This window comes from Rhamphochromis longiceps, linkage group LG22 (assembly GCF_057381845.1).
Source record: "Rhamphochromis longiceps isolate RC_006_pf linkage group LG22, R_longiceps_female_GT1.1, whole genome shotgun sequence".
In the NCBI taxonomy this organism is placed as follows: Eukaryota; Metazoa; Chordata; class Actinopteri; order Cichliformes; family Cichlidae; genus Rhamphochromis; species Rhamphochromis longiceps.
Window position 1 is genome coordinate 24,962,186 of NC_140577.1, and position 25,674 is coordinate 24,987,859.

General features: G+C 41.4%; 1 protein-coding gene across 4 annotated transcripts in view; it reads left to right on the forward strand.

Annotated features, from left to right (window-relative positions):
• nhsl3 (NHS like 3) overlaps nt 1-25,276 on the forward strand; it is a 38,669-nt gene extending 13,393 nt beyond the window's left edge. For 2 of the 4 annotated variants that reach the window (XM_085395645.1, XM_085395648.1), the window contains 8 exons: nt 17,660-17,818; nt 18,023-18,066; nt 18,176-18,311; nt 20,248-20,355; nt 20,448-20,611; nt 20,722-20,892; nt 21,025-24,460; nt 24,839-25,276. In XM_085395645.1, coding sequence (XP_085251771.1) covers nt 17,660-17,818; nt 18,023-18,066; nt 18,176-18,311; nt 20,248-20,355; nt 20,448-20,611; nt 20,722-20,892; nt 21,025-24,460; nt 24,839-24,879 — 4,259 coding nt within the window. In that variant the 3' untranslated portion in view covers nt 24,880-25,276. Of the gene's footprint in view, nt 1-15,698; nt 15,976-17,659; nt 17,819-18,022; nt 18,067-18,175; nt 18,312-20,247; nt 20,356-20,447; nt 20,612-20,721; nt 20,893-21,024; nt 24,461-24,838 lie in introns of those variants that run through there. The other 2 variants (XM_085395649.1, XM_085395647.1) reach the window with 2 other exon arrangements.
• Nucleotides 25,277-25,674: the final 398 nt, after the last annotated feature.

Consider the following 25,674-nt stretch of genomic DNA (forward strand, 5'->3'; position numbering starts at 1 on the left):
TTTCATTATGGGGAGATTAAATTGTCAATGCTGACCTTGCAAGATCAGAAACTAAAAAAACACTTTATGAAGGCAGCTGGCTCACAGTCTCGTAGACATCCCACTCACAACAAACCAAAGTGTCTTCATGCTTGTTGCTGTTAAAAATTTGAACAAACTGTGTGGTTTACTGTGTGCTTGCATACACGTCTGCGCTCAGGGTGGTCAGTGTCTTTGCGAGCATGCGTGGTTATCGTCTTCTGTTCTCCTGTTCTCATTCATGGGGGGGTTTATTCAGAAAGACTGTGAATGCATTCCTACATTCCTGCTGATTTACTTATGCATGAGCACTCATCCTGCACACAAACCCACAATTTTGAAGAGCAAGTCAAAGTGAAGCTTCTGAGGTGATTGTAGCTGCCCTTTGCAACACAAAGAGGCAAAATAAAAACAGCCTAGAGAGAAAGAGAAAGGGAAAGAGAGTGTTGTATTGCATACTGTTGAGCTCTGTGCTGTAAGTGTAAAAGGGAAACACACAGAAGATGAACTTGGTTAACTATGTTTCTGTCTCTGTGGTTCTGGGTACGTTGCAAACCGGAGCCCTGCCTCGCTTTCATCTAACTCTTGAGAGCTTTATATCTGGGATTTTGGCACCCGACAGAGTGAGAAACGACTGGATGTCACACCTACACCACCTCACTTGTTCTGTATTTTTGATCAAGGTCATCAACTGGAATGTGGGATGTTTCCCAAGGCTGGTCAAACTCTGTTAAACATCTCAGACTACATAATGTGAGAAAAAGCATTTGCCGCTATCCTGAGTTCTTAGTTTTTTGCTTATTTTTCAAACTTACATGTTTCAGATTGTCAAAAAAATCTAATATGATAAATTAAATAATCCAAATAAATACAAAATGTAATTTGTAAATGATGAGTTCATTTATTGAAGGAAAAAAACTATCCAAATCTGCCTGGGCCTGTGGGAAACAGTAATTGCCTCATACTGTTAAATCATGAGTTAACTGTGACTAGCAACACCCAATCAGGAAAGGAGCAAATGCTTTGTCATGGCACAAGATAAATATATATGCACTGTCCTGCAGAGCCCTCAACCCCTTGAGCCAGCTCATCACCAAAACTGGATATAGATTTACGAGTCGAGTGACCATCAGCCACCTCCTGTATATGGATGACATCAAGCTGTACACCAGGAACAAACAAGGCATTGATTCACTGATCCACCTCACCGGGATGTGCAGCAAGGGCATAAGGATGTCACTCAGGCTGGATAGGTGTGGCTGAATGGTTGCAAAGAGAGGGAAGGTGATCCAGACTGAAGGGGTGGAGTTACAGGACAGCTCCAAGTACTAGCAAGCTGAAGGGTGGTAATAAGATTTGAGTTATCAATACAAATGCCATACTGGTCATCAGATTACTATGCTGGGATGATAAGCTGGCCACAGGAGGACATACATGTCACTGATGTCAGGACACCAAAACTCCTCAAAAGCGCCTACAAGAGGGCCTCAGGCAGCTGAAGACAGATGGTGATGAGGAATAGGAAGAGTGGGCCGATGGCGCGATATGGCAGCCTCGCTTTTGTCAGTCTGCCCCAGGGCAGCTGTGGCTACAACTGTAGCTTGTACCAGTGTTCCTCCACCAGTGCTTGAATGTGAGAGTGAATGAATAGTGGAACTGTAAAGTGCTTTGAGGGTCTCAAAAAGTGCTATATAAATGCAATTCATTATTATTATTATTATTAAACACACACACAGCCCAGGAGTGTGAAACAGAGGTTTTATATACAGGAAGGATGGATGTAGCCACCACTGCATCGTGTACTGGTTAGTAAAGTCTCACGGTGAAGTCTTGACCTGAGGTAGGGAGGGATACTGGGAGGGACACTGCATAGCCACAGGGTAGTGACGAGTTAATTACGCACTTAAGTCATACCTTGTTCTTCCTGACTTGTTGGTTTTAACAGGAATTATAATTTACAAAATAAATGTAGTGTTCTTTCCACTGGATTTCTTTTTGCAACCAGAGGACCAAAATAAACCATGCTGGTTTGAGGCACTTTTGCTTTGGTTTCATTTTTCACTCCTATCATTTAAATACAGTCTGTGTTATTAAGTAATTCAATTATTTTTTTCTTGGCTTTATCGACCCTGACAGAACATATTACAAGAAAGCCGTTGTAGCAGATTTATGGCACATCCACTGTACATCCACTGATGTCAACTGTAGGGCAGTGGCTACAGTGGATTAGGTTAAATTATACACACACAAACACACACACTGACTGCTGATGGGCTTGCAGATGTTTCATATTACTTTCTAATAACTGTCCACTGTGCTGGAAGAACCTCACAGCTGGCTTTTATCACGGGGAAGTCTGAGTTCATCTTCGCTACGATGAGGTGTCAAATAACACATGGAACAAACTGGTATTACTGTAAATTTCAAATATCAGTACATATCCTTGAACCACACCACTCCTCTAAATCTTAGTTCGGCTTTCACTCCTCTGTTTGGTTATCTTCTTAACCTTGGACTCTTGGCGAGTTATTTATCTTAGCATTCAAAAGGACAGATATTTACCCTGGACTGGGCAAAACGGGAAAAGAATGTGGTGTTGTAGCTGATAAAGGCCAGAAAAGTGAAAGAACGCAGATGACAAAATTAGGGTGGGAGAATAGAAAGAAGGTTATACTGGTAGAGGATATAATTGGGACAGAAGAAGAGAGGAACACATCGTATAAATTCGTGACTAAGGCTGCCAGTGTATTTCCCTCCCATTCTTATTACAACTGTCTTGTGCGGGTAGTGATATTCCATATTCCATTATCCAGCCAGGTAAGGCTTGCCTAAGCCTTTTGATTTCTGTAAGCGGGGCTAAGATGCTTTCTTCCTGGTCCTCCTTTGAAGATCTCATTTACTGTGCGCCACTGTCAAAGTCACGGACTCCCTGCAGAGGAGCTTAGCAACACACAGTTGGATAAAGACTAGATGACTCTTCATCTCCGCTATCTATCCCTCCTCTATCCTTCTCCCCATCTGATCCTTCAGCACTGATCGGTTACATTGTGCTGATGTTTCTGTGTGCATCTCCTCTGGTTTACATGCAGCTAAGTGACACAGATCAGGTTATATTTATAGTTCACATCTATTCACTTCCTTTCAGTTTCTTTCCTGCTCTCTCAGAAGCTGCGTTTCCCACCTTATGAGAAAAAACAACGGGGAGAAACAGGCTGATATTGCCATTCTTAAATCTCTTTCCTCTTTACCTACAACTTTGTGTCTGCACGTCAGTACAGTTTGCAGAGACAGACAGACCCCTGTGTTTCATCGCTGTTTCTCACAGGTATTACCGCCTTTTAGTGTCTGCCCGTTTTAGCAGCACAGCTTCCCACCTGTAACATCATGTTTTAACTTGTTGCACAAAATGTCACAAAAGTGATGAAAGCGGATCGTTACCTCCTTCCTTTAGCCTGTCCTCCCATGCCCTTTAACCGTAGAAACGTTTGTTTTCTTGCCCTTGAGGAAGGGACAGTTTCGGCAACATACAATTGTGGCAAGTCTGAAATTTCTAGCCCTAGATGCCATTTCCAGAATAGTTTGAAGCAGGCATGCTAACTGATATAGAGCCAGTTTGCAAATGCTTTGCATGCAAAAAGAGAGAGGAAGTGCAGTTGGTTTTGATTTGTATCACTATTTAGTTAAGTTTGTGCAGTAAAACTGTTTGGCTGGAATTGAAATACACAATTTATTATACCAGTGTTCTCTGTAAAGGGGGACGAGCACACATTTTCTATGCACTCGCTCATTCTCAGGGCTGCTAGCTCTCTGTAAAATACAGTTGTAGGTCCCAACAATACCCTGCACAAATACTGACCACTGCAGTTACTTTTAGGGGAAGATCATCTCAAAATCTTACATGAAGTTGAGGCACATTCAAGTCATTGCTAACTGATTGATGCACTTCCTGATATTAGTATCAACGCTGGCTAGAGCTGATGTATATCACAGTTGAAAATCTTGTCTTGTGACTACATGTCACACTGTCTCTGAAGCAGAGAGTTGAATAACGAGCTTGTAGCAGAGAAAAATAACAAGATGTTTAAGAAAAACTAAACACAATTGTTGCAAATTGCATTAATAAAGTTTCACATGTCCTTAGATACACTCCTAATTCGTGAGATTCATAACTACTACTTAAAGTAAAGGACTGCACGTTACTGATGTAATAACACTCACTTCCAGAAGGGGGAGACAAAATTGGCTCTTAAATGCCGTCATTTCAGCCGTGCTAGCATTACTCTACTTAATTAGGTCAGATTCATTTGCAACTTTTTTTCCTAATCACTGCTACAGTCGTCTACAATCCTGCATTAATAATAACTAAAATGGTGTGCATCGTGTCTAAGAAGGCCCTGCAGTAACAAACCCACAGAGAGTTTTCACACAGCTCTGCAGTTCTTCACTGCTTAGGGCCCGTTTTAGTTTTCTCATAATTGTCTAACCTGCAAAAGTGAGTTGAAATAACACAGTTTCCTGAGGCAGCGTCTGACCGTTTGTTGTTGTTGGGTGTCTTTTTTTCAAAAACTTGAAAAACACCGGCGTCGTGTTTCACGCGGTCCAAAAACACAACATTAAACAAATGCTTATGTTTAACTGTATCTACACCGAATATGCGAAATGGCAATTATTCCAACAACGAGTGGTGATTGAAGTAATGTATTAATGAGTAATTAATGTTGCTTTCATTTGGAGAAAGGGCAATACTTGTGTTATGGGGAAAAGCAGTGTTGACATTGTTGGTTAGAGCTGCATCTCTGGATTTTTGAGTATATTCTGAGTAACAATCCATCGGGTTGCTAAAAATCTGGTAGCTTCAGTGCAGCTGAGTGATCCCTCTGTCTCCAGTGCAGAAAGAGTTCATGCATTAAAACATAAATTCAGTCAAAGCGTCTTCGTCTGCACAGACAAATGCAACCCATGGTGTTTGTGGGAGAGACATCGTAACTCAGAGGTCCGTGTTTTTGCTTCAGACGTGATTGTAGAATTGATGGTTTAATGATCACCTTTTTAAAATAAGAACAAACTCATACTTTATGCTTTCATTAAGCCTCGCTTTCTGACATCACTCTGTCCGATCTTTAATTCAAAGCTTGCGACAGTTTCATTAAAGCTGGTCCTGCCGAGCCAATAGATGAATTTTCAACTTCACCACAGTGGCTTTAATTCAAGTTAATCATCCGTGAAAGGGGCTCTTTCATATAGATTTGTCCTCTTATGTAGATAAAATAAATCTGGTTTGTAAGCTGCTACAATTGCTGCTGGTGAATGTTCTGTCCAGAGTTAGAGGACTAACATAGAAACTTGGAGTTATTTTGCAAAAGCATCGAGAAAATTTCACCAGCAGCTCAAACAAACTTAAATTTCTTCTCCTTATCCAGTTAAGTGTGGCCAAGCATTGATAATATAAATGCTGCTGATGTTGGACACATGTGAGACAGCATGTGAAAACTACTACATTAATATGCAAAAGGCCAGATGTCATTCATCTGTTTCTGTGTATTTTCTATGAATTTTTAACTAGAAGATGTCAAACTGTGTCCAGTCTTTGATTTATTGTGGTTTGCCTATGAGCCAAATAGATAAACATTCATTTGTAGCAACAAGAAAAAATGATTAAACCTTTGATAAAAACATAACAAGGTTTACAAGAACCGGTTATCACACGGCATCATCAAAAGTTGCCAGTCTCAATAAGAGCGATACATTGGCTAATTTGTGGTGTGTGTGGCTGCAGTGAGTGTGTCGGTTTCCCCCTGATAACTGAGAGTTTTACTGAATGAGCATTTTGAACAGAAGTGAGCTGTTTGTTTTTAATTTATCCATCAGAAATTGTCCGGTAAGCTAAAGTTTTTCAGGCATAGTTTTGAGAGATATTTGCAAACAGTGAAAAACACTGGAAATTTTGGAAAGGACAGTTCTTTGTGATTGTGTCATTGCTTGGCTGTTTATTGTGGACAGTCGGGATTCTGCGTCTGCATGCATCTCTTTTCCCGTGCTGTGCCACATATACAGAATGTTAGGATAAAAATGTGCTGTTTTTACCCCTCAGCTGTAAAAGGACATGTTGGCGGATGGGTGAGCGGTGAGGTCACTCATGTTTGTGAATGAAAGTAACTTGAGAATGAGGATAACTTCAGAACGATGTGGGATTTTGAAATTCATACCATAGATGCATCTACAAAAAATCTCAGACAACTTCGAATCTCAGTGACCTTGAACTCAAAGTCAAGGTCAGGTTTTCTGAAAATCTTTGAATGTGATAACTTGTGAAGGATTTTCAAATTTACACCATATACTTGCACCTATACTAGCAGGCTGACGGGAAGCACTGGCAGGTGCCAGCAGGGGTGCCACCAAGGGGGGACCGGCAGGAGGTAACTGCCCCCCCCAATACTTCCCTATGTTGATAATTTTAATAAATGCGAGCACGAGAGAGAGGAAGATACCCTACAATGAGCTGAAGCATTAGCTTATTCTTTATTGTTATTTATTGGGCTCCATCACTTTGCAAATTGGGCAACTTAAACAAGATGACATGTGTGAAATTGGTAAAATAAAAAATAATTATTTGTGGCTGTAACTAAAATGCGAGCACCATCGCTTCATGCTCGACTCTCGGGGTTCAGTAAAGCTCTCTTATTGCATGTTTATGGCGGCAGGATGGATGTTCACAATTAAATTTATTTCATTCACAACCAATTCAGTCTTCCTGTTTTTGATCAAATTTTCCCCCGTCTGGTCGCCCAATTAAAAAATAAATAAATTCTAGAAATGCCCCGGGTCAGGAGACCTTGGATTCATGCAGGCACAGGCGTTATACACTGAAGCAGAAGGCTGTGAGGTGGTGCCAGCTTCAGCCTCTTTTTCTACTCCAACATTTGGCAGCAGGTTTACTCAAACGCCTTTTCACACACATTTAAAAGTGTTTTCAGGCCGATTCAGTCCGAGCGGTTCTGACTTGTTTACGAAAGGGAGGCTTAGCTCATCGGCCGTGCATAATGGGATCTCGCAGAGGAAGAGTGATGAGCAAGAGAGAGTGTTTCTAAGACTTTAATGAAGGCTCACAGCTAGCAGAATGAGCTGTTGTTCTCAGTGGCTAGAAGTCACTCGCAGAAGTTAGTAGACACATGCTAGACTCATTCTCTGCACTGCTGGTACATTTACGTGTGTGTTTATCACATGTGTGTTGTAGTGTACGCTGAAAACAGGCTGCGTCTGTTCAAGCCTAATGCGAACGGTGTGATTCGGATGACGTGCACTTAAATGAAGATCTCCGCCCCCTCGTTGCACCTCACAGCCCTCTGTGCAGGATGTCAGCAGATCCTCTTATTTATTTATTTTTGCTCCACGTAAACTCTGCTTTTCACATTTAATGGTGGCAATACAAACAAGTTTATTTAAAGTATACCACAATGCCTTGGCATATTCCACAAGTGGACTTGAAACACAGCTATGACATTTTCCACAGCTTTGACAGCCTCTCTCACAGCAGCTACTGGCTAACTCTCATGCATTTATCCATCATAACAGACTGATGATCCATTTAGAGGAGAAAAACAAGGGGTGATTGTTTTGAAGAAAAAGAACTCCTTTAACTTCTCGAGGAAAATAAGTGCCTAAAATTATAGAAATGGCATTTTGGTTAAATAGGAAAAAAAGAAAAGAAATGCAGACATAGCTTTTGTCAACCGATGAGTCAAGCCAGAGTTTGACATTTACATTTTGTGGCATTGCTGTCATTGAGAAAAAAGGTCGAAGAGGTTGGGAGTTTGAACAGCTGCTAAACGTCAAGCAGTTTACTCTTTATCTCGGCTGAAGTTTTATTGTGAAATTTCAGACAGGATCCTTATCTGAGACAGCGGTCACGTTATCCTGTGAGCTTTCATTTTGCAAGCGAATTTTGGGAACGTTCCGAGGAAAATGATAAGCATGAACATGAAACACGGGCTGTGACAAAAATCAGTTTTCTTTGTAAAGCTTACAAATTCAGATAAAGGAAAACGAAAAGAATTATGCATCAGAAACCTGCATAACTGTGGCCATACCATTGTGCAGGAAGATGGTGGGCTGCCCCCTACAGGTGGATAGCGAGTTAAGTTGTAAAGCGCTATACAAATACAGACCATTTACCATTTACCAAGTTAACCACTTAAATTGATTTCTGGTGTCTTCGGGCAAACCCTGCAGATTTGGACCTTGGTTTTACTTTTTTGTTTTGTATTTTTGCTGATCTATTTCATTTGCAATCACATTTTACTGTACTTTGCTGCATTTGGGTAGGTTTAGCCATTAACAATTGCTTGGTTAGTGTCCGGAAAAGGTCATGCTTTGGGTTAAAATGCACCCATTCACAACAGCAAACCCCACACTGAAAAATTATGATCCAGCCCTGCTCAGAGATGAGTCCTGACTCCTCACCATTACAGGTGCATGGGCTCAAACAATCTGCCTCACCTGTTTCCGTTTTCATATCCAGCTGTTTCTTTCAGGTACATTAGACGTAATAACTCGGTTTCACAACACACGAAACTCTCATTTTATGTTTAGTTCAAAATGAACTGAATTTTGATCTAAACAAAAAAGTGAGATGCCACTTGTAACAGTGGAAGAATTTTCCAAGGTTTTAGCTTCTGTGCAGTTGTGGTTTTGTCGGTCCATTGGCATCCACCTCTGTGTGACTGCACACTGGGCATTATTATTGCAGTATGCTTTACACTTGCACCCTTTTGTCTTCTCCCATGGCAGATTTCTCTGGAGGCCCACATTGCTCTGCAGGAGTCCGGGGTACCCCTGCACTCCCTCCCACACACCAGTTGGAACGAGATAGATTTATTATCTTGTTTGGAGTTTGTAGATGAATGTGGCAAATAGCGGGTCAACTGTGAGTGTGCTGTGAAACATCCATATGTGTTTATAGAGCTTTCAGTCTGGCTCACAAAAAGCTTTTAAATGGAAGCGACAGGCAGCACAAACAGCTCACGACTCCTTCAAGAAATATATGCACAATCCCCTTATCTGGTTAAGAGAGACAGAGAAGAGACAGAGGGGGGAAAGAGGGATAATTACAAAAAGAGTGACGCTTTCTATTTTTAAGCACAGTGGCTGGTGTGGCTCCTAAGTTTGGCTCTGTGTTTGTGTGTGAGTCCATTCACCTCGGCTGAGGTTTACACCTGCTTCAGGTCGGGATTAGGAAAAGCAACAAATACAGGATTTATCTCCGGTAAATAGGCACCGGTGGGTTAAGACGACACATGAGCTAACAAGGCATTGCATTAATTTAATTGTGCTTAAGCTAAGTGCAGAGAGGGTCTAAATGAACCAATTTTACATTTCAGAACCTGTATCAGTATTTGTTTGAGATCTCACCTTTATTACATGTTTTTTTGTGTATTGTTGGCCCCTGAGTCCTAATTTGTTAAGTGATTAGTGCTGGTAAAGCACCTGTAAATATTCTATTACTGGCACTCACTAAACCTTCACTACAATATTTCAACTATGAGTAAAAATGTTGTTTTTCACATAAAACCTATTTACCTACTAAAATCTTGACGTGCAATGGCTAAACAGTAGCACACTATAGAGTTTGCATTTTAAAGCACCAGCATTAGAGTCTTTCCAGCAATGATCACTGGTTGTACTTCAAGTTATCCGTGTTTGATTAAGTTTGGTTAAGTGTAAAGTTACCAGCTAATTCCATCGAGACTGGTTAGTAACCTCCAACCATAAGCTGCCATAAGATCAACACAGACATAGATACCTACCAATTAGCGCTAAATTACAGACTAATAAAATACTAGAATTTCATGTACAAAAACCAAAATCCAAACTTCTATGGCAGGCAGAACCACACAACAAGGCATTATTTATCAGATAATTCCTTTAAAAATGCTTGAATAGGTACCAACATCACCAAAATAATGATAGCTAGCAAACCTAGCTGATAGCTAGCAAACCTAGCTATCAGTTAGTGCTGCCTGTGTTGGTACACATGCTAGCTTTTAGTCTTAGCAAAATCCAAATGTTACAGAAAAAAAAAATCACCCACCTCTTCTTCATAGAGCGCTAAATCATTGTTTTTCTGTTTTTCTGTAAGTTAGTTGTTAAACTACCTCATATCGCTGAGTCACCAGTGATGCTGACAAATGGGAGTTTTTGCCTGCCTGGCATAAAATCTGGGCTCATTATTGATGTTTGTGCCTAACCAAATAACCTGTAGTTAAATGATCTAGAAACTGTCATACTCTTTCAATGACATAATTTTGACCACAACTCTTCAGATCCTTGTTTGCTTCAGTGTTTCCTTTGCCCTTCTCATCCTCCTCACCACATCTATTCAACCCACTGTCTTCCTTTCATGTTCCCTCTTCAGCTCACCACCTCTGTTTCTCACCCAGAGGAATTCAGAAATGTGGGTGATTCATGGGTAGCGACATTTACCGTACACAGTGATTTATGTCCTCTCCATATCCTCCTGCCCTCTTCCCATTTCCTCCGCCCCTCTCTACCTTCCTTTAGTCCTATTTTCTTTCTTCTGCTGTCATCTTCGCACAATCGCCATGATTTTTTTAGTACAGGTTTTCGTTTTTGTCTGTTTGCATTTTTTTTCGTACTCTCTGAATGTCAAATGTAATCAGATAAATAAAGTGATAAATGAGCATAATATAACAATGCAATGTTTCCAGACACATTATCACAACATACATGAAATATTCCAATAGATATGTGTGTAAGGGCTGTCGGGCTAGCCTTCATCTCTCCTTCGCCCTGGTAAATACTGCACAACTAAAAGCTGAGGGGAGCTCATAACTCAAGTCCACTACAACAACCACTGAATACAAATCAGGAGTGTAGCAGCCAGCTTGAATAATGACACCTGTGTGTGTGTGCTCCTGTGTTGGGGTGATTGGAGGTTTATTGCTGGTCACACTTTAACCCTCTCTTCCTGTACTGTGGCAGCTTCATTTGTGTGTACAGGGATGGAAAGATCAACCTTAGAAGACTCAATCGACTGCAAACCTTACACTTTCTATCTGCTGATAATCACTAAACGCTGAATCATAAGACAAGGCAGGTGTCATCTAAAGTCCTGATTGTGTTACTCTGTGGTATAGAGTTCAGTTTTTGTCCACAGACTATTTATTGAAAAAATACAGATCCACTGGCTGGATGCTGTGCTCTATGTAGTTTATATGTCACACACCACTGTGCTGCTGTAAATATTTACTACTTCAGCAAACGTATGTTTATCTGACTGAAAATAGACTCCAACGAAAGCTCTGTTTACTCCAGCTTGATTATCTCTGCTACAATCTACTGCTAAAACATGAATGTTTTGTATCTGTACCTCAAAGGGAGCCTATCATGATCATTTTGAGCTTCATGTTCTTGTTGTTGTTCTCTGCTAGCATAGCTTTGTGTCATTCACATTTCAGAGTCATCCTTATTTATCCTGGACTGGACTTTGGAGCGGCTCCTTAGTTAATTCACTGTCTAAAACAATCCATTTTTAAGTCCATTGCTCCACCCTTTGAGCTAGCTGTCTTCTAATTGGTTACTTTTTGTTAAACAGAAGTTTTGAACAGAAAGTGGGTGGGGCTTCTGTGCTGACATCATACAGAGCCATGAGTGCAAAAAAATGCCCGAAAGAAAGCATTTAGAGACTCAGATCTGACTAAAAGCACTTACTTATCGTACATTGAGCCTGGTCCTGCAGGAGGTTTCTTCCTGTTAAAAAGGATTTTTCTTCCTTCCCACTTTCACCAAGTCCTTGCTCATAGGGGGTCCTCTGATTACTGGGATTATCTTTCTAATATTGGAAGGTCTTAACGTTACAATGTAAAGTGCCTTGTAAAGCCACACACAACCAGTGGAAAACATTACTTCTACATGCCACTGTCACCTGGTGTCCCCCCCTCTTTTTTTCTAATGAGCCCAGTGTTAATGTAGTGAACCATACACCCAGTAATAAACAAAAGCACTTTTGAAACCCAGCCAGGCATGAAGTGGAAACCCTGTACCTTGTTGTGGTCCAGTGGCCCATGTGCTCACCTGATACGGATTTTGAGGTTGTGACAAAAGCAATACAGCTATCACTTCTTAGTCTCTTCTCCTCATTTCTGCGGTGTGCAGCAAATGAGAGGGTGAGCCGAGGATGTGTGATGAACCACTATGAAATTATAAAATTTTCCATCAAGGGTGTTTATTTCTGTGTGTGTTAGCATCCATGGTTGGGCTTGGTCAGCTCACTGGGAGTCATATTTTATATTCAGCTGCTTTTCTTTTGCCACTATCAATGCAAAGTGGCCATGTGTATCTGCTGTAAACATCCTCATCGAATGACCTGCTTTTTTTGCAGTCTCATACTTGCAGTCCAAGCAGAATCAGAGCTGATATAGCACTCTCTAGTGGAGCAAGACGCTATATGGGTGTGTTACATGTTTACCAGAAACCATAAAAAGCTTATGTCTGTGTGCTGCTCTGAGAGATAAGGTAGCTGTGTATAGTAACATTGTTATGCTTGCAGCTTGTAAAGTAGGTCAGTTTCGAAGTTTTTAATAATGTATTGTCTGTTTTGTTTATTTTCATATTTGAAGTGATTTTTTTTATTACAAACGGGCAACTTTGGATAAAGAGTAGAGTTAATTAATCTCATTAGTTTGGATTTAAAGATGCTCTACAGTTGTAATACACATGCATTTCATTTAATTGTGATTAGGGCTAATCTATCTGCTCAGATTATAGACTTTACACACAATATCTATGAAAATAGAGGCTCTAATGATAGTTTGGGAATTGAAGGAGTCAGTATTTATTATTTATTTTGTTCCCAACCTAAAACCCTGTGTAGTTTGAAAGCCTTGTCCACTTCTAGGATAAAAAAGAAAATAATATTGGCCAGGACTAGAACTAATAATTGTTTTCCTCTTAAATAATCAGTTGTTACATCACTAAACAAAGCTGCTAATGTAGCAGCTAACTGCCCAACTTAGTTTCCTTCCCTGATAATGTTATCAGTAGTTAAATGTTATTTAAAGACATATTGTAATTCAGTGTTTCTGCCACTTTGGAGTTTGTGTTGGAATTGTTTGTTGATGTTAGTGGTCAGTACTGTTTCTAAGCTCACTGATTAATATTATTCATTTCCAATTTAAATTAACAATGTATTCATGTATTTTGTGTTAAATACATAAAAAAGCTGAATCAACTTTTTGGGATTTCTTTACCTGAATGATTGAGCATGCATCAAGACACATGAAAAATGCTTCACGTGGTTACACAGAGAAACTTTGAATGTGTGGTTTTATTTGATCAGCAGTCAAACATCTGTAAATAACAACCCTATAGGAAGGTTTATTATGACAAATGAGTGTGAGAAGAGATCTTAAAAACCATAAAATATTGAATTTAAATATATGAGTTTTAAAAAAAATGGGATGTTCAAATAAACAAATAGACATTTTTCTTCCAAACTCCACACACTTTACCTTTTCAGCAGATCACACACCTGGCTGGAGCTCTGATACAAGATGTAAATCAGAAGGCTAAAGGAAAATAACATCCCAAGTCATTATCGTTATTTTAAATGTGACTGTTGCTAATGAAGCATGGGCTGTATTTTTGTGCCTGTGACCTTTTAACAAGCAGGTTTTGTTGGCTGTCTGAGCTCTGATTATTCTTTCACAGACTATTTGACCTGCAAACAAGCCCAACAGTCTGGCACTGGTGATTTATGATATTATCTTTAGACTCACAAAGACAAGGCTGTAAAACAACCTCTGATTGTCCCCTAAAAGGCACACCAGTTGATTTAAAAGTGCTGAAGGAAATAGGCTACGTAGCACTTTACAAGTAAATATTTGGCTTTTTTTCCCCATCTTTTGACCTGACACCTTGAACTGATTTGGAAACCTGCGTTAGAAAGGCTTTAGTGTCCGTTAGTTTCTGTTTTGTTTAGCTTATGCAGTGGAATGGTTTGTTGTGTGTACTAAAGGCCCTCGCTCCCCTCTGCCCTCTCCACCAGGACCAGATGGTGTCTCTTTAGGCATTCTAATGAATATTGATATGAGGGGTCTTAGTTAACAAGAGGGGGGAGGGTGCATATGTTGGGCCAGGGACCCCCAAAACTGGCATGTAGTAAAGGTCTGTGGTGAGGGGAGTGGGTGTGCAGGGGATTTATATCTGAAGAAAAGGAACGTTTGCGACTTGCAACAAAGCTCCTTTCTCATGCCCGTAAGCTCTCTCTTGTCTCATATTGGTAAGATATTAATATGGATTAGACAGTGATGAGACTGAATTAGTTGCCTGGCGATGTCATCCAGACACTTGAAGATGAGATGCAGAGCAAAGATGTGGTGCAAAGTGTGATATGGCATAAATGGGTAAGACAGAGAGATGACAAAGGTGAGGCAAGTGGGAGCACGAGGTGAGGAGATGGACAGGTTAATCTGGTGGCAGAGTTAATCCTCTGGCACGGCTCCCAGGTCTAAAGCTCCTGAATGCCTCTGTATATTCCAGCCTGGGCTCACCACACTGAGGTTGAACCACTGCCAGCACCCCGGGCTGGGCAGTCTGACCCTGGGGCACTGGGGTGCAGATTTCTTTACGGGAGAAGCTCCACTTTTATTTTACCAGTGCCAGGATTCCTGTATGTGGAGGGATAGCAAGTGAATGATTGAAGGTAATTGCATTACTACCCTCCAGCTGGTGCAAGCCAGCTGTAGCCCCCTGCTGTGACCCTGTTATTGTAGAAAAACCCCCATTCAGGGGGCAAGAGAATCAAAGTGCTGCATCTTCACCAGCAGGAAAGCAATCCCGGGATGCAGTACTGATCGTTTGTTTGGCACCGAATCCACATTAACTGAGTTGTCCTGAAGCCGTGTTATATTTCATACCCTCTGCAGTTTGTCAGGAAACATTAGCAGGAACTCATCCGCAGACAGATGATGAACTGAGGCGCTGTCAGCTATTTATAACTCAAATTAGACCTTTGTTAGATATAAGGCTAAAGGGGCAGGCAGGAAGAAGGAAGAACTATAGAAAGATGTAAAGGAGTTGAGATTGGCAGAGACAGGCAGGGGAGTGAGGGTACTGGGAAAAAAGTGATGGAGGGAGACATAAGAGAATAAAACTGGAACGGCATAGCTTTTCATCGTGAGGACACAACCTTTACTGTCAAATGCAGCCCCTGTAGCCCTTAGATAATGAGACACAGTGTCAGACACATGCATACTGCTGAAGGCTTCCAGTAGGGATGTAGAAGCTCCACAACTTCAGATTATATCAGTGACCAAGCGGGTAGTTTTAGAATCTATGGTAGAATATGCAGAAATTAGCTCTCTTATATTGGAACATTTTTCATGGGTAGCTTTGTTTTAATTAGCATAAGGAAGCTTTAACTGGGTTTGCACTGGTGGAGTGTGTGCACAAAGCTCCACACGTGTCTGTCTATACTGAGTGAAGTGGGGGGCTGGTTGCCTCCTGAAAGCCAAACTTTGACAGCCGTCTTGCTGGCGGGAGGGGTTCATCATTTGACAATGGGGAGGGAATAGCAATGGAGGGAGCCTGTGTGAGCAAAACAGACACGAGAGAGAAAGAGCAGCGGGGGAAGGGAGGAGGGTATCAGACTCGGGGATAAGGCAGCTGGGCTGAAAGCAGATCTCATTGTGCGCTTGTCCTTCCCAAGTCCCTCCAAGTCTCTGCAGAAGCACCTGCGATCATTGCTGTCGAGCTCTGCCTCCTCAGTCGAGGCATGCGGATCTCAATCGCAGGTCAAATTGACAGAAGGACAACTTGTTAGACTCTGTTTTGCTTTGCTCTGGCGTTTTGAGTGTGGGTTTTGTTATGGCACTGGTGTAGGCATGGTTGTTTACTTGAGGAAGAGCATCCACTCTCTGCTGTCCATCTTCAAGAAAAAGGGTGAGTGCCGACTCACGTGGAGGCTGCAGTAAATCTCTTTAACTTTGCTGTGATTGATTGTTTAACCAAGCTTTTTATCATACTAAATATACCTTAAAAGCAAGTACTGTTTTTTCATTTTAACTGACATCTACCTCAACAGTTCACAAACACACCGATGTGTAAGAATTAGTGTTGAAGGTAATTTGGAGGTCCTGTCTAATGAGATAAAGCTCTTTGCTGACTTTTTGGGGGGGAATCGTATTAATCAACCCAAATCCCTAAACCTCCTGCAGGGGTCTGGCAGAGTATCAGGGAGGGCTGCTTCTTCGGTTATTTGTTGCTACTGGTTAAAGTGTTACATATTTGAGTAATTGTCATGAGATGCTCACAGTTGTCAAGTGGAAGTTTATAGACTAAACTGAGTGTAGTCCATCCTAACTGGGAACCAGTGGGAGCGATAAAGGAAGGAAAAGGAACAACTCACGCTGACCCTTGCTCAGCTAAGATTTTAGCCAATTTGCATGACTGATTTCCCATGGAAATGACTTCCCAGTTCATACACAGTTGTGCAGATTTTCATGAATTTGTGGTTCAGAATCCTAGATGTAGCACTGTGATGTAGCTGCCATCACTGTGGTTAACACAAGAAGGCAAGAAGCCCCAATTTTATCCCACATGCCAAAGACATGAATGTTTGGTCAGTTGATTCTACGTTAGCTAAAGGTTTGTATTATTGCTTTTCTCTCTTTTTGTTTGCCTTGTGATGGACTGGCAACCTGTCCAGGGTGCCTCTTACCCAGTGTCAGCTGGGATCAGCTCCTTAGCTGTCATTTGACGTCGTGCAAAGCAGTCCTGCAGAGAGACAGAGCTTGGTCCAGTTCCCACACAGGAGTCCTGTTTTTGTAATAGTCTGTTTATTTGATCAGTAAGAGGTATGTGTGTTGTAGTTAATATTTCAGCAGGGTTTCTTGCAGCATCCTTGCATGAGGACAGATTATCGGCAGTAATCCCTGCGGGGTTTACAAGGAAGCAAGATACTGCAGGAGATTAGCCAGGCCATAGTTTACTGCCGAGGGCCTGGCCAGACTGGGATGTCTGCACGCCAAACTTGGATGAGGAGACTTAATAAGTGCGCTGCATTAAAGGTGCGCTGACAAACGCACATTCTTATCAGGTGGAAGTGAAGCAAGTTCTCTGTCAAGTTGATAAATGTCTGTATTTATGCTAACACCACTGCTTTCATTGGGATAGTGCAAAGAGTTGATGTCTCACTATTGTTTTAATTCTGAATAATTCTGGATAAATGCTGTTGCCAAAATTAGTAGTTCTGATGTTACAATATGTGTGAATAAAGGTTCTGTCACACAATAGGGTTCCAAAACAAATTGATATAAACTCGATATAACTCCAGTTCTGTGAGTGTGTTGCCCCTGCTCTAACAGGCATAAACCGGTGGTTTTGTGTCTTTGTTGTTAGCTGTGCCATCCCATTGACCTTGCCCTTGAGCAGGACAGTGATGGGTAGACATCACAGTTGTTGCAAGACATGGTTGGAGTGCAAAAATCGTTTTTTATAATATACCTGGACGTTTCAGTGCACGTTACAAAATTAAGACCATTCTTTTTGGTGAATTTCAGGCATTTAAAGGTATAAAATACCAAATAGATTTGACCTTTACTATTTTTTCTTATTATATCAACAGCTGGTCCCAAGGTGAATGAAGACCAGAAGAGGTTGACAGTCCATTATACAGCCTCGCAGCACTACCAGGAGAATGTTTTCATTGAGGGCAGCAGGCCTCAGTACTTGGAAGACCTGCACACTGAAGCTCAAGAGGGACTCAAGATACAACAGCAGGAAGGTAAGGCACATTCATTTGATTCTTCATATCAATATGACATAACATAACATTTTGTTAGGTCTTAAACTGAAGATTTTTGTATATCCCACTTTATTTAAAAAAAAAAAAAAAAATCTATGGTTACATAAATGATTGTATGTCTATATAAGAGTGATTGTATATGGAGCTTCAGTTTTTTCAAACTTGTCTGTTTTGATCTCTCAGAACACAAGAATGGAGGGAACTTTCCTGACAGTGAAAGCATTGCTGTAAGTGCCCTAAAAGCTCTGTGGATCATTTTACTCGTTATTCCTCAAAGCAAAGACAGCTACCTAACTACACACCTCTATGTGTGTCGGTGTGTGTGTATCCCTGCAGTCCACAGACACTCTTCATCCGGAGGATATCAACTCCAAGGATGGAGATGCATCTCCAGAGTCAAGAGCCAACTCTGGGAATACTGATAGCACAGTAACCTTTGCTGCGATGACTAGACCTGCACTTACCCGCCAAGGCAAGAAACAGCTCTGCTTGTGTGTGTAGAACTTGGAAAGGAGGGATATGTATTGCCTTCATCTTAGAGGAATAGGAGCTAATCATAGTGCCCATGAGAGCAGTTTGAGCTTTGTTCCTGAATTTACTGCTTTATGGTGAATCATAGGTGGGTACTTATTTAGCATGCACGTCTCATTCCAGCTACTTGGTGCCTCTGCAGTTATGGTGTGAAATCAAAGGAGGAGGAACTCGATACACAGACACACACTCATACTAACATACTCTTATGCACAGCTGAAGATTTTTTTTCTGTAACTCAAAGAGTTCTAAACATCTAAAGACATCACAGCAGCTCTACACATCACAACTGAAGGGGAAAGCGTGCCATTCTGTGTGTGCATGCAGGGAGTCTAATTGGTATTCAGATCATATATTTACAAAAAAAAAACCTTAATTATCAAGAGAAGAAAAGTGCCTAATATATTTTACTTTATATATAATATATTTCACTGCTCCCAGTATTTAAGCACTGTTCTTACTGGCCACTTTTTTGGGTGCACCTGTTCAACTGCTTGTTAAAGTAAGTATCTAATCAACCAATCATATGACAGCATTCCATGTAGGCATGTAGACATGGTCAATATGATCTTCTGAAGTTCAAGTCTCAATCTCTGCTGCCATATTAGGATTAGGAAGGTCAGAATTTGGCATAAATAACATGGAAAGCGTGGTTCAGGTTGGTGGCAGTGGTATAATGGCGTGTTGGATATTTTCTTGCCACACATTCTTGCCCCCTAAGTTCCAAATGATCATTGTTTAAGTACCACAGCCTCGCTGATTATTGTTGCTGACCATGTCCATTCCTTTATGACCACAATGTGCACTTCTTCCAACAACTGGAGGTTGAAATTCCATGTCACAAATCATTTAAAATGGATTTCCTTAATATAAAATTGAGTTCATTGTACTCAAATAGCCTCTAAAGTGACCAGATTTCAATACAGTAGAGCACCTCTGGGATATGATGAAGTGGGAGATTTGCATCATGGCACATCTGCAGCAACTACATGATGCTATCATTTCAATACTGAGCAAAATCTTTGTTTCTAGCACTTTGTTAAATCTGTGAATTAAGGCAGTTCTGAAGGCAAAAGATGTAACTATTAAAGTGTCCAATGAGTGTACAACTTTTTTTAGTCATGCCAGCAATCTGGCCCTAAGATTGATCATCTCCCTTAAATATGTCAGTACATACTGGAAACATTACCATTAATCCTATATAGATATCCATGGCGCCTACATATGTTGTTGAAACACTGACCTTTCCTTGAGTGCCATCATAAAATGTGCATACATATTTAGAATAAGCTGCTGAAACTGGCTGCCAGCTCGGAATATTTAGGCATTAAGTATTTTTCTTAAATTTGTTTTTATTTTTCCAGAATCTGTTATGTATTACTTGAAAAACTAATGACATTTCCATCCATTTTATTCATACTGTTTGGTACTAATTGTCACTCTAATGGGCTACACCAAAAAGTAGAAGATTTTTAACCGCATACTTGCATCCCATTACTATGCTAGGATAATCATTATAGGCATGCTAGCATGTTGGTGGTAACATCTAGCTTAGGTAGAGCCTTAAAGAGCTGCAAATATAAGAGTAGATTCTTAGGAAGGATTAGCATAAACTTGCTCCTTCTCCCTGGTTGTGGGAATACCTGAAATTTGCTGCCACATTTGTCATAATGACCATAATTAATCACTATAAAGGACAGTCAACAGAATTTCAATTAGCAGTTAGCATGAACATGAGATGGGGCTTTGGCAGTTCTACAGCACAACCTGCAAAGCAAAGAATTCACAATTCAGTTTTTAATGTGCGGCGAAAAATCAGACAAGAATATTGAAGCCTGAAATGTGCACATGTGAAAGTTTTGTTTTTTTACTTACAGGTTCTACATTCAAGCCCCTGAATCCAATCAAAAGACAAGATAAGAGCAGGAAGAAGACCAGGAGAACCACCATCATGGGTATTCCCAACCAGGTCCAGAAAGAACTTGGTACGCTCAAAGTATTGTTCTTTGTTGATGATGAACTAAAACTATATTACCATGTTACTAATGGTGCTAACAGTGATATACCTTTTTCACAGGCCTAAACAGAAACTCCACCTTTCAGCCGCTTGTTTCTACTGAGGTCTCTGTCAACACACAGATCAGTAACAGCCAATCATCAGGTGTCATCACCATTTCTACAGATGATGGGACTCCAGTCGCAAATAAGTTGGGAGCAAGGGTACATGTTTCAGAGCTGGAGGTAAAGAGTTATTCAGAAAGAACCTATTCATTGTAAATAGCTTTGATATATGTTATAAGTTTAATATGCCTTTTATATTTCAAGAATGGTCCACTCCACTCCACTCTAAGCAGGCATTCAGAGGTGAAGAGCTGGTGAGGAAGCATCTCCAGGACCACCAGGACTTTGGTTCCCAGCTCTTTCCCACCTCCAACCTAAGACCCAAGTCTCTTGCAGTACCTGGCATGACAACATCCACCTCTTTATCTCCTTCAATGTTTAATTTCCTCCAGGAACCCCAGGTAGGAATTAAATCAAGCTGTTAGATAAGAAAACTGTCTTTAAATTAGTTGTGTGAACTTTGTTTTTAATTCCTAGTTGATTATTGGCAATTTGTCACATTTACATATGAAACATTTTCTGTTTTCTTTCAGGGGCCAGTGATGTCTATCTCTCCACAGGCCACTTACTTGTCTACAATCATTCCTAATGCTGTAATGCCAGCATCGATTGAATTCATTGAGATTGACCGCAGTACCAGCCGGACTCGTGGCAGCAGTGTCAACCATGGCAGCAGTGTCAACCATGGCAGCAGTGTTCGCACTGTAAGCAAAAGCAGCCTGGCATCTGGGGACTCGGCAGTCAGCCCCTTGCTATCCAGAAGATCAGATGGTGACACTTCCCAGACAAACCATTATCACAATGACTCCACACTGGCCACATCAGCTTCAGGGTCAAACTGGAGTGAGTCAAAGTCTTCTGAGACCATTATTTCAAACTCATCCCCACTGTCCTCCAAGGGTAGCACACAAAGCAGTAACTCTTCACAGAGAGTATGTCTAAATGGGCAAACCAAACAAACTGCTGGGGATCAGGACCTTGTTAGTTTCCGTAGCTCTGTTCATGCGATTAGCAGCCCTAGCGGTAAAGGTGAAAACCTTGTTACAAGACCAGCAACAGAATCTGGTGAATCGGTGGCGGTGGCTGCTGGAGAAGAAGCAAAGAATAAAAAGAAACGTAGCCTTTCAGTTATGAAGACCAAGCAACCTCCAGCACCACCACGTAGATCAAACTCTCTGCACAGTAATAAGATTAGAGGTAACTCCAGGGTGGTTATTGTGGATAACAAAAGTCTTAATGACTCTGCTTCTGGGGAGGTGACATTTACTAGAGAGAATATTGTACCAGAGGATGAGACAAAGTTGGTTTCTACAAATAGCACTAAGATACCCGAAGATGTATCAAACTTCCTTAGGTCAAGCTCTCCAGATTCTTCCACCAATCCTCTGAGTTCTGCTAAGGCATCTTCAAATGAAGATGGGCTATCTCCAGAATCTAGTTCCTCCCCACAGAAAGTTCCACCAGAGGATGGGAAATTTGAACGGACCATTTCTCCATCTAGTGGTTATTCTAGTCAGAGTGGCACGCCAACACTTTCTCCAAAAGGGATCTCCCCAACCTCCCCAGAGAAGCAGAAGAAGAAACCAGTCAAGCCGGAAAGATCAGCGTCGCGAGCCTCATCCTCAGCAGCATCTCCTTCATCCTCAGTTACGTCTTTATCATCTGGAACATCTGAGCTTGCCAATACAGAAGTTTCTGTGTGTAGCTCAAATCAGCCTCCACAGGGATCTTCACCAACTGTTGCTACAAAAGACCTTGCACTGAAGAACAATACCTCAACTTTTAGAGAGGAAGTAAATGAGCTATTGAACATCCCACCACCTCCTAAAGTCAAAGCACCATGTCCTCCTCCTCCAGAGACATGGGTCCACAGCAGACGCACCTTGGAGCTCCTCTGTGGGCCTTGCCCTAATGTTAAACAAAAAGCAGCACAAGTACAGGAAAGCACAAGTAACGACACAGGAACCCAGACTGAAACTAGGAAAGAGATGCAGGTTTTGGATCAAATTCAAACAGCTACAGACAAACCTATCATAGAACTGTCCAAAACTCAAGCAAAGCCTGAGTTACTATCAACAATGCATCCTGACAGAGTTCATGTGGTGCAGGAGGGTAAGGAATATCCAGAACAAGAAACATCTTTCGTCCAGGACAAAAGAAAAGCAAGCGTAGATGTTCAGCAGCAAGAACAGAGTAGTAGCTTTGTAATGAAGGAGCCAGAGAGTCAAGGGACAACTCCAAAGAAAGATCCCCCTCCTGTCATGAAGAAACCCATGACACTACTGCACAAAGGGGAAATGGTCTTGGCGGAGAAGTCAGTGGAGAAAGAGAACAATGTAACGAGTGGCACAGCAGAGGTCACTATATCTGTGGAGAACTACATGTCTTTAGAGAAAGGTGTGACAGCTTTATTTGACGAGAGCAAGGCTGAGATGGACAGAAGTGAAGTCCAGTCCATGCAAACACTTTCAATAGAGGTCCCCAGAATCAATAAGTTTTCTCCGCCACCTACCCCTCCCCCAGCATACCACCCGACACCGCCTCTATCAAGGAAAACACCTCCCTCAGCAGTATCTACACCTCCAAATGATTTACAAAGGGTACAGGAGGAGATCCACATTGTAGAGTCCTCCTGGCCACCTCCACCACCTCCTTTGGAAGGGGACTCTGTATTTGATGGAGTGGATGAGGTTGACTTTCCTCCACCTCCTCCTCCATCCATCATAACCGACAGTGCACCAGATGTGATGGCTGGTTGCGTCACAGAGTTGGGCAACCCTAATGTGCAGACTGTACAGAGTTCAGATTTGCACCCAGTTGTTCCACAACCAGTTATAAACGACACAGAACCAGTGATTGACGTGCAGGTTCCAAAATCTATAGCTTTTGAGGAGATTTCTTCATCTGTTTTAGAGACTGTATTGCCTCCACCAGTGGAATCGCCTCTTATACCAAGTATGAAAAGAGCAGAAAGCCCAGTACCAAACACAGCTGTAGATCCTCCCGGCAGTTTCCAGAAGCGAGGTTCTCTGCAAATTGAAGATCCCCCTGTGTCCATCAGTACTCAGTTTTCAGCTCTGACTGTGCCTGTAGCGCCTCCTTTACCGTCAGATAATTTAACTCATGGAGTTAATTTCAGAAGACATTCCAGCCTAGCAAATCGAGATGCCAGGACCAAGGAGCTCCTCTCCCGCCACAAAAGTGTTCCCATTCCCAAAGAGGATGCTAACATACCTCTTGTCACCCCTTCCCTGCTTCAAATGGTTCGCCTGAGATCAGTCAACATGACCGAAGATCAGGTGCAAAGTCCGCCAGAGGACAAGTCCACAAATGAGGAAGCACCAGTTAAGGATAATTCCCCAGTTTCTATCCAAGGATCTCAAAACATTCCTCAAAAACCCATCCGCAAGTCTTTGTCACTGAAATCTCCCCCTCAGGCCATTAAATCATCCTCTGTGACAATGACCAGTCCTTCAATGCGCTTACAGGAAGCCATACGAATGAAAACTGCAGCAATGTCTTCAAGAGATGGTCTGCCCTCCAAACTGGGTGTGAAATCATCGACATACAGCTGCGTCAGTGACCCAGGAGCTTTGCCACGGAAATCACACGAAGGATATGACATGCACAAGTCTCCAGCTTCTACTGCTAGCTTTATCTTCTCTAGGAGCACAAAAAAGGTTGTCATAGAGACTGCCTCATCCCCTGACGCTCAGGCAAATCTAAAGCAAAGCTTGGCAGCTGAGCTCATGCAAGTGTCCGATCAATCCAAGGCTGCTGTGTTTACATTTGATGGAGTGAAGTGTGATAAAGTTCCTCCACCTGTAGCCAAGAAGCCGACGCAAAGCAGCATCAACTCTTCACCGAGTCTTCCGAATTCTTTGTCAAAGATGGAGGTCAATGTCAAAGGGAATGGAGCAGTAGTAGGAGGAGAACATAGGAGTGGAATAAACCTGTCTGAAACAACAAGTAAGTTTATCATTATATTTGTGCCTTCATTGGTGTTTTTGCTGCTGAGTTTGCAACAGCTTCAAGGTTTGTTCTGTACCAGCATGAATAAATAACTCTTCCAACTCTTGCCATGAAAAAGCAGAATGCAAAGCAGAGGTTGCAGAATAAGAGTCACCTCCGGCACAAGCCCAGTACAGATGCTGCTGGTTTGCCTACAGACTTTTTTTTTCTCCAGTTAAATGCGCAAGCATGTGCTTTAATTAACCGTAACCTGAAGCTCATGATCATGTCTCAGTAATTCGATTAGATTAGGAAGGAATACTCATCAAGCGTGTTCCTGTAACTGTATTATGGTGATGCTATAATGTCTAACCACCACTTGTCTTCCCCCTCCAGCAACCAGAGTAACAGCGGACACAATTGAAACACTGTTCTGAAAGACTTCTTTGGTGATTAAACAAGAACCAGGCTGATACCAGAGGAACAGAAAAAGGACAACTCACAAGAGAGACTGACTGACATTAAGAGACATTAACTAAGTGTTTGTGTGCATTTCCTCCAAAAAGCCTTAGCCTGTATTGGCCTTCCTTAATATTTATGCAAAAAAAAAAAAAAAAAAGTATCACTCCCAATTTCTTAAAATAGCTTTATTCTGGAGTATTTTTCTAAAAATATAGTTTATGTCCTACTGAGGCCCCTCAGGGTGAAGCACTGTACATTGGCTGAATTGCAAATATTTAGCTTGTGTTAGATCGCCTCCCAGAGGTTCCATTAGGTAGTTGTAATTTCAACTCAGAGAAAACGACTTGTCTTCGAAAAAAAAGCATTTCTGTACATAGATGGTCTGTTTCCCCCTCCTCTTGTATTATATATATTGCAATATTGTCTGACAAAAGCATCCACTGTAGGACAGGATATCCATTCCTTACTTAGACTGAGTGAAGAAATTACTGAGCTTAGCATCATTCACGCTTTTTGGTGTGGAAAGCATTTGTCAAAAAGGGATGCCGCATACTTAAGAATTCAGTGTTTTTGTTTTCCCGAGATGCACTTTTGTAAACAACATATGCTAAATAGTTCAGACTTAACAGAATAAAAGCATCTAAATACGGGAGTAGGTGAAATATCAAGTAGATGCTTTTTTTTCTTTTTTTTTTAGCAATTCTTGGGTGACTGCAAAGCCAGCTCATCAGTATCCTATTTATTTATGTGTGATTGTTTTCACCAGTAGC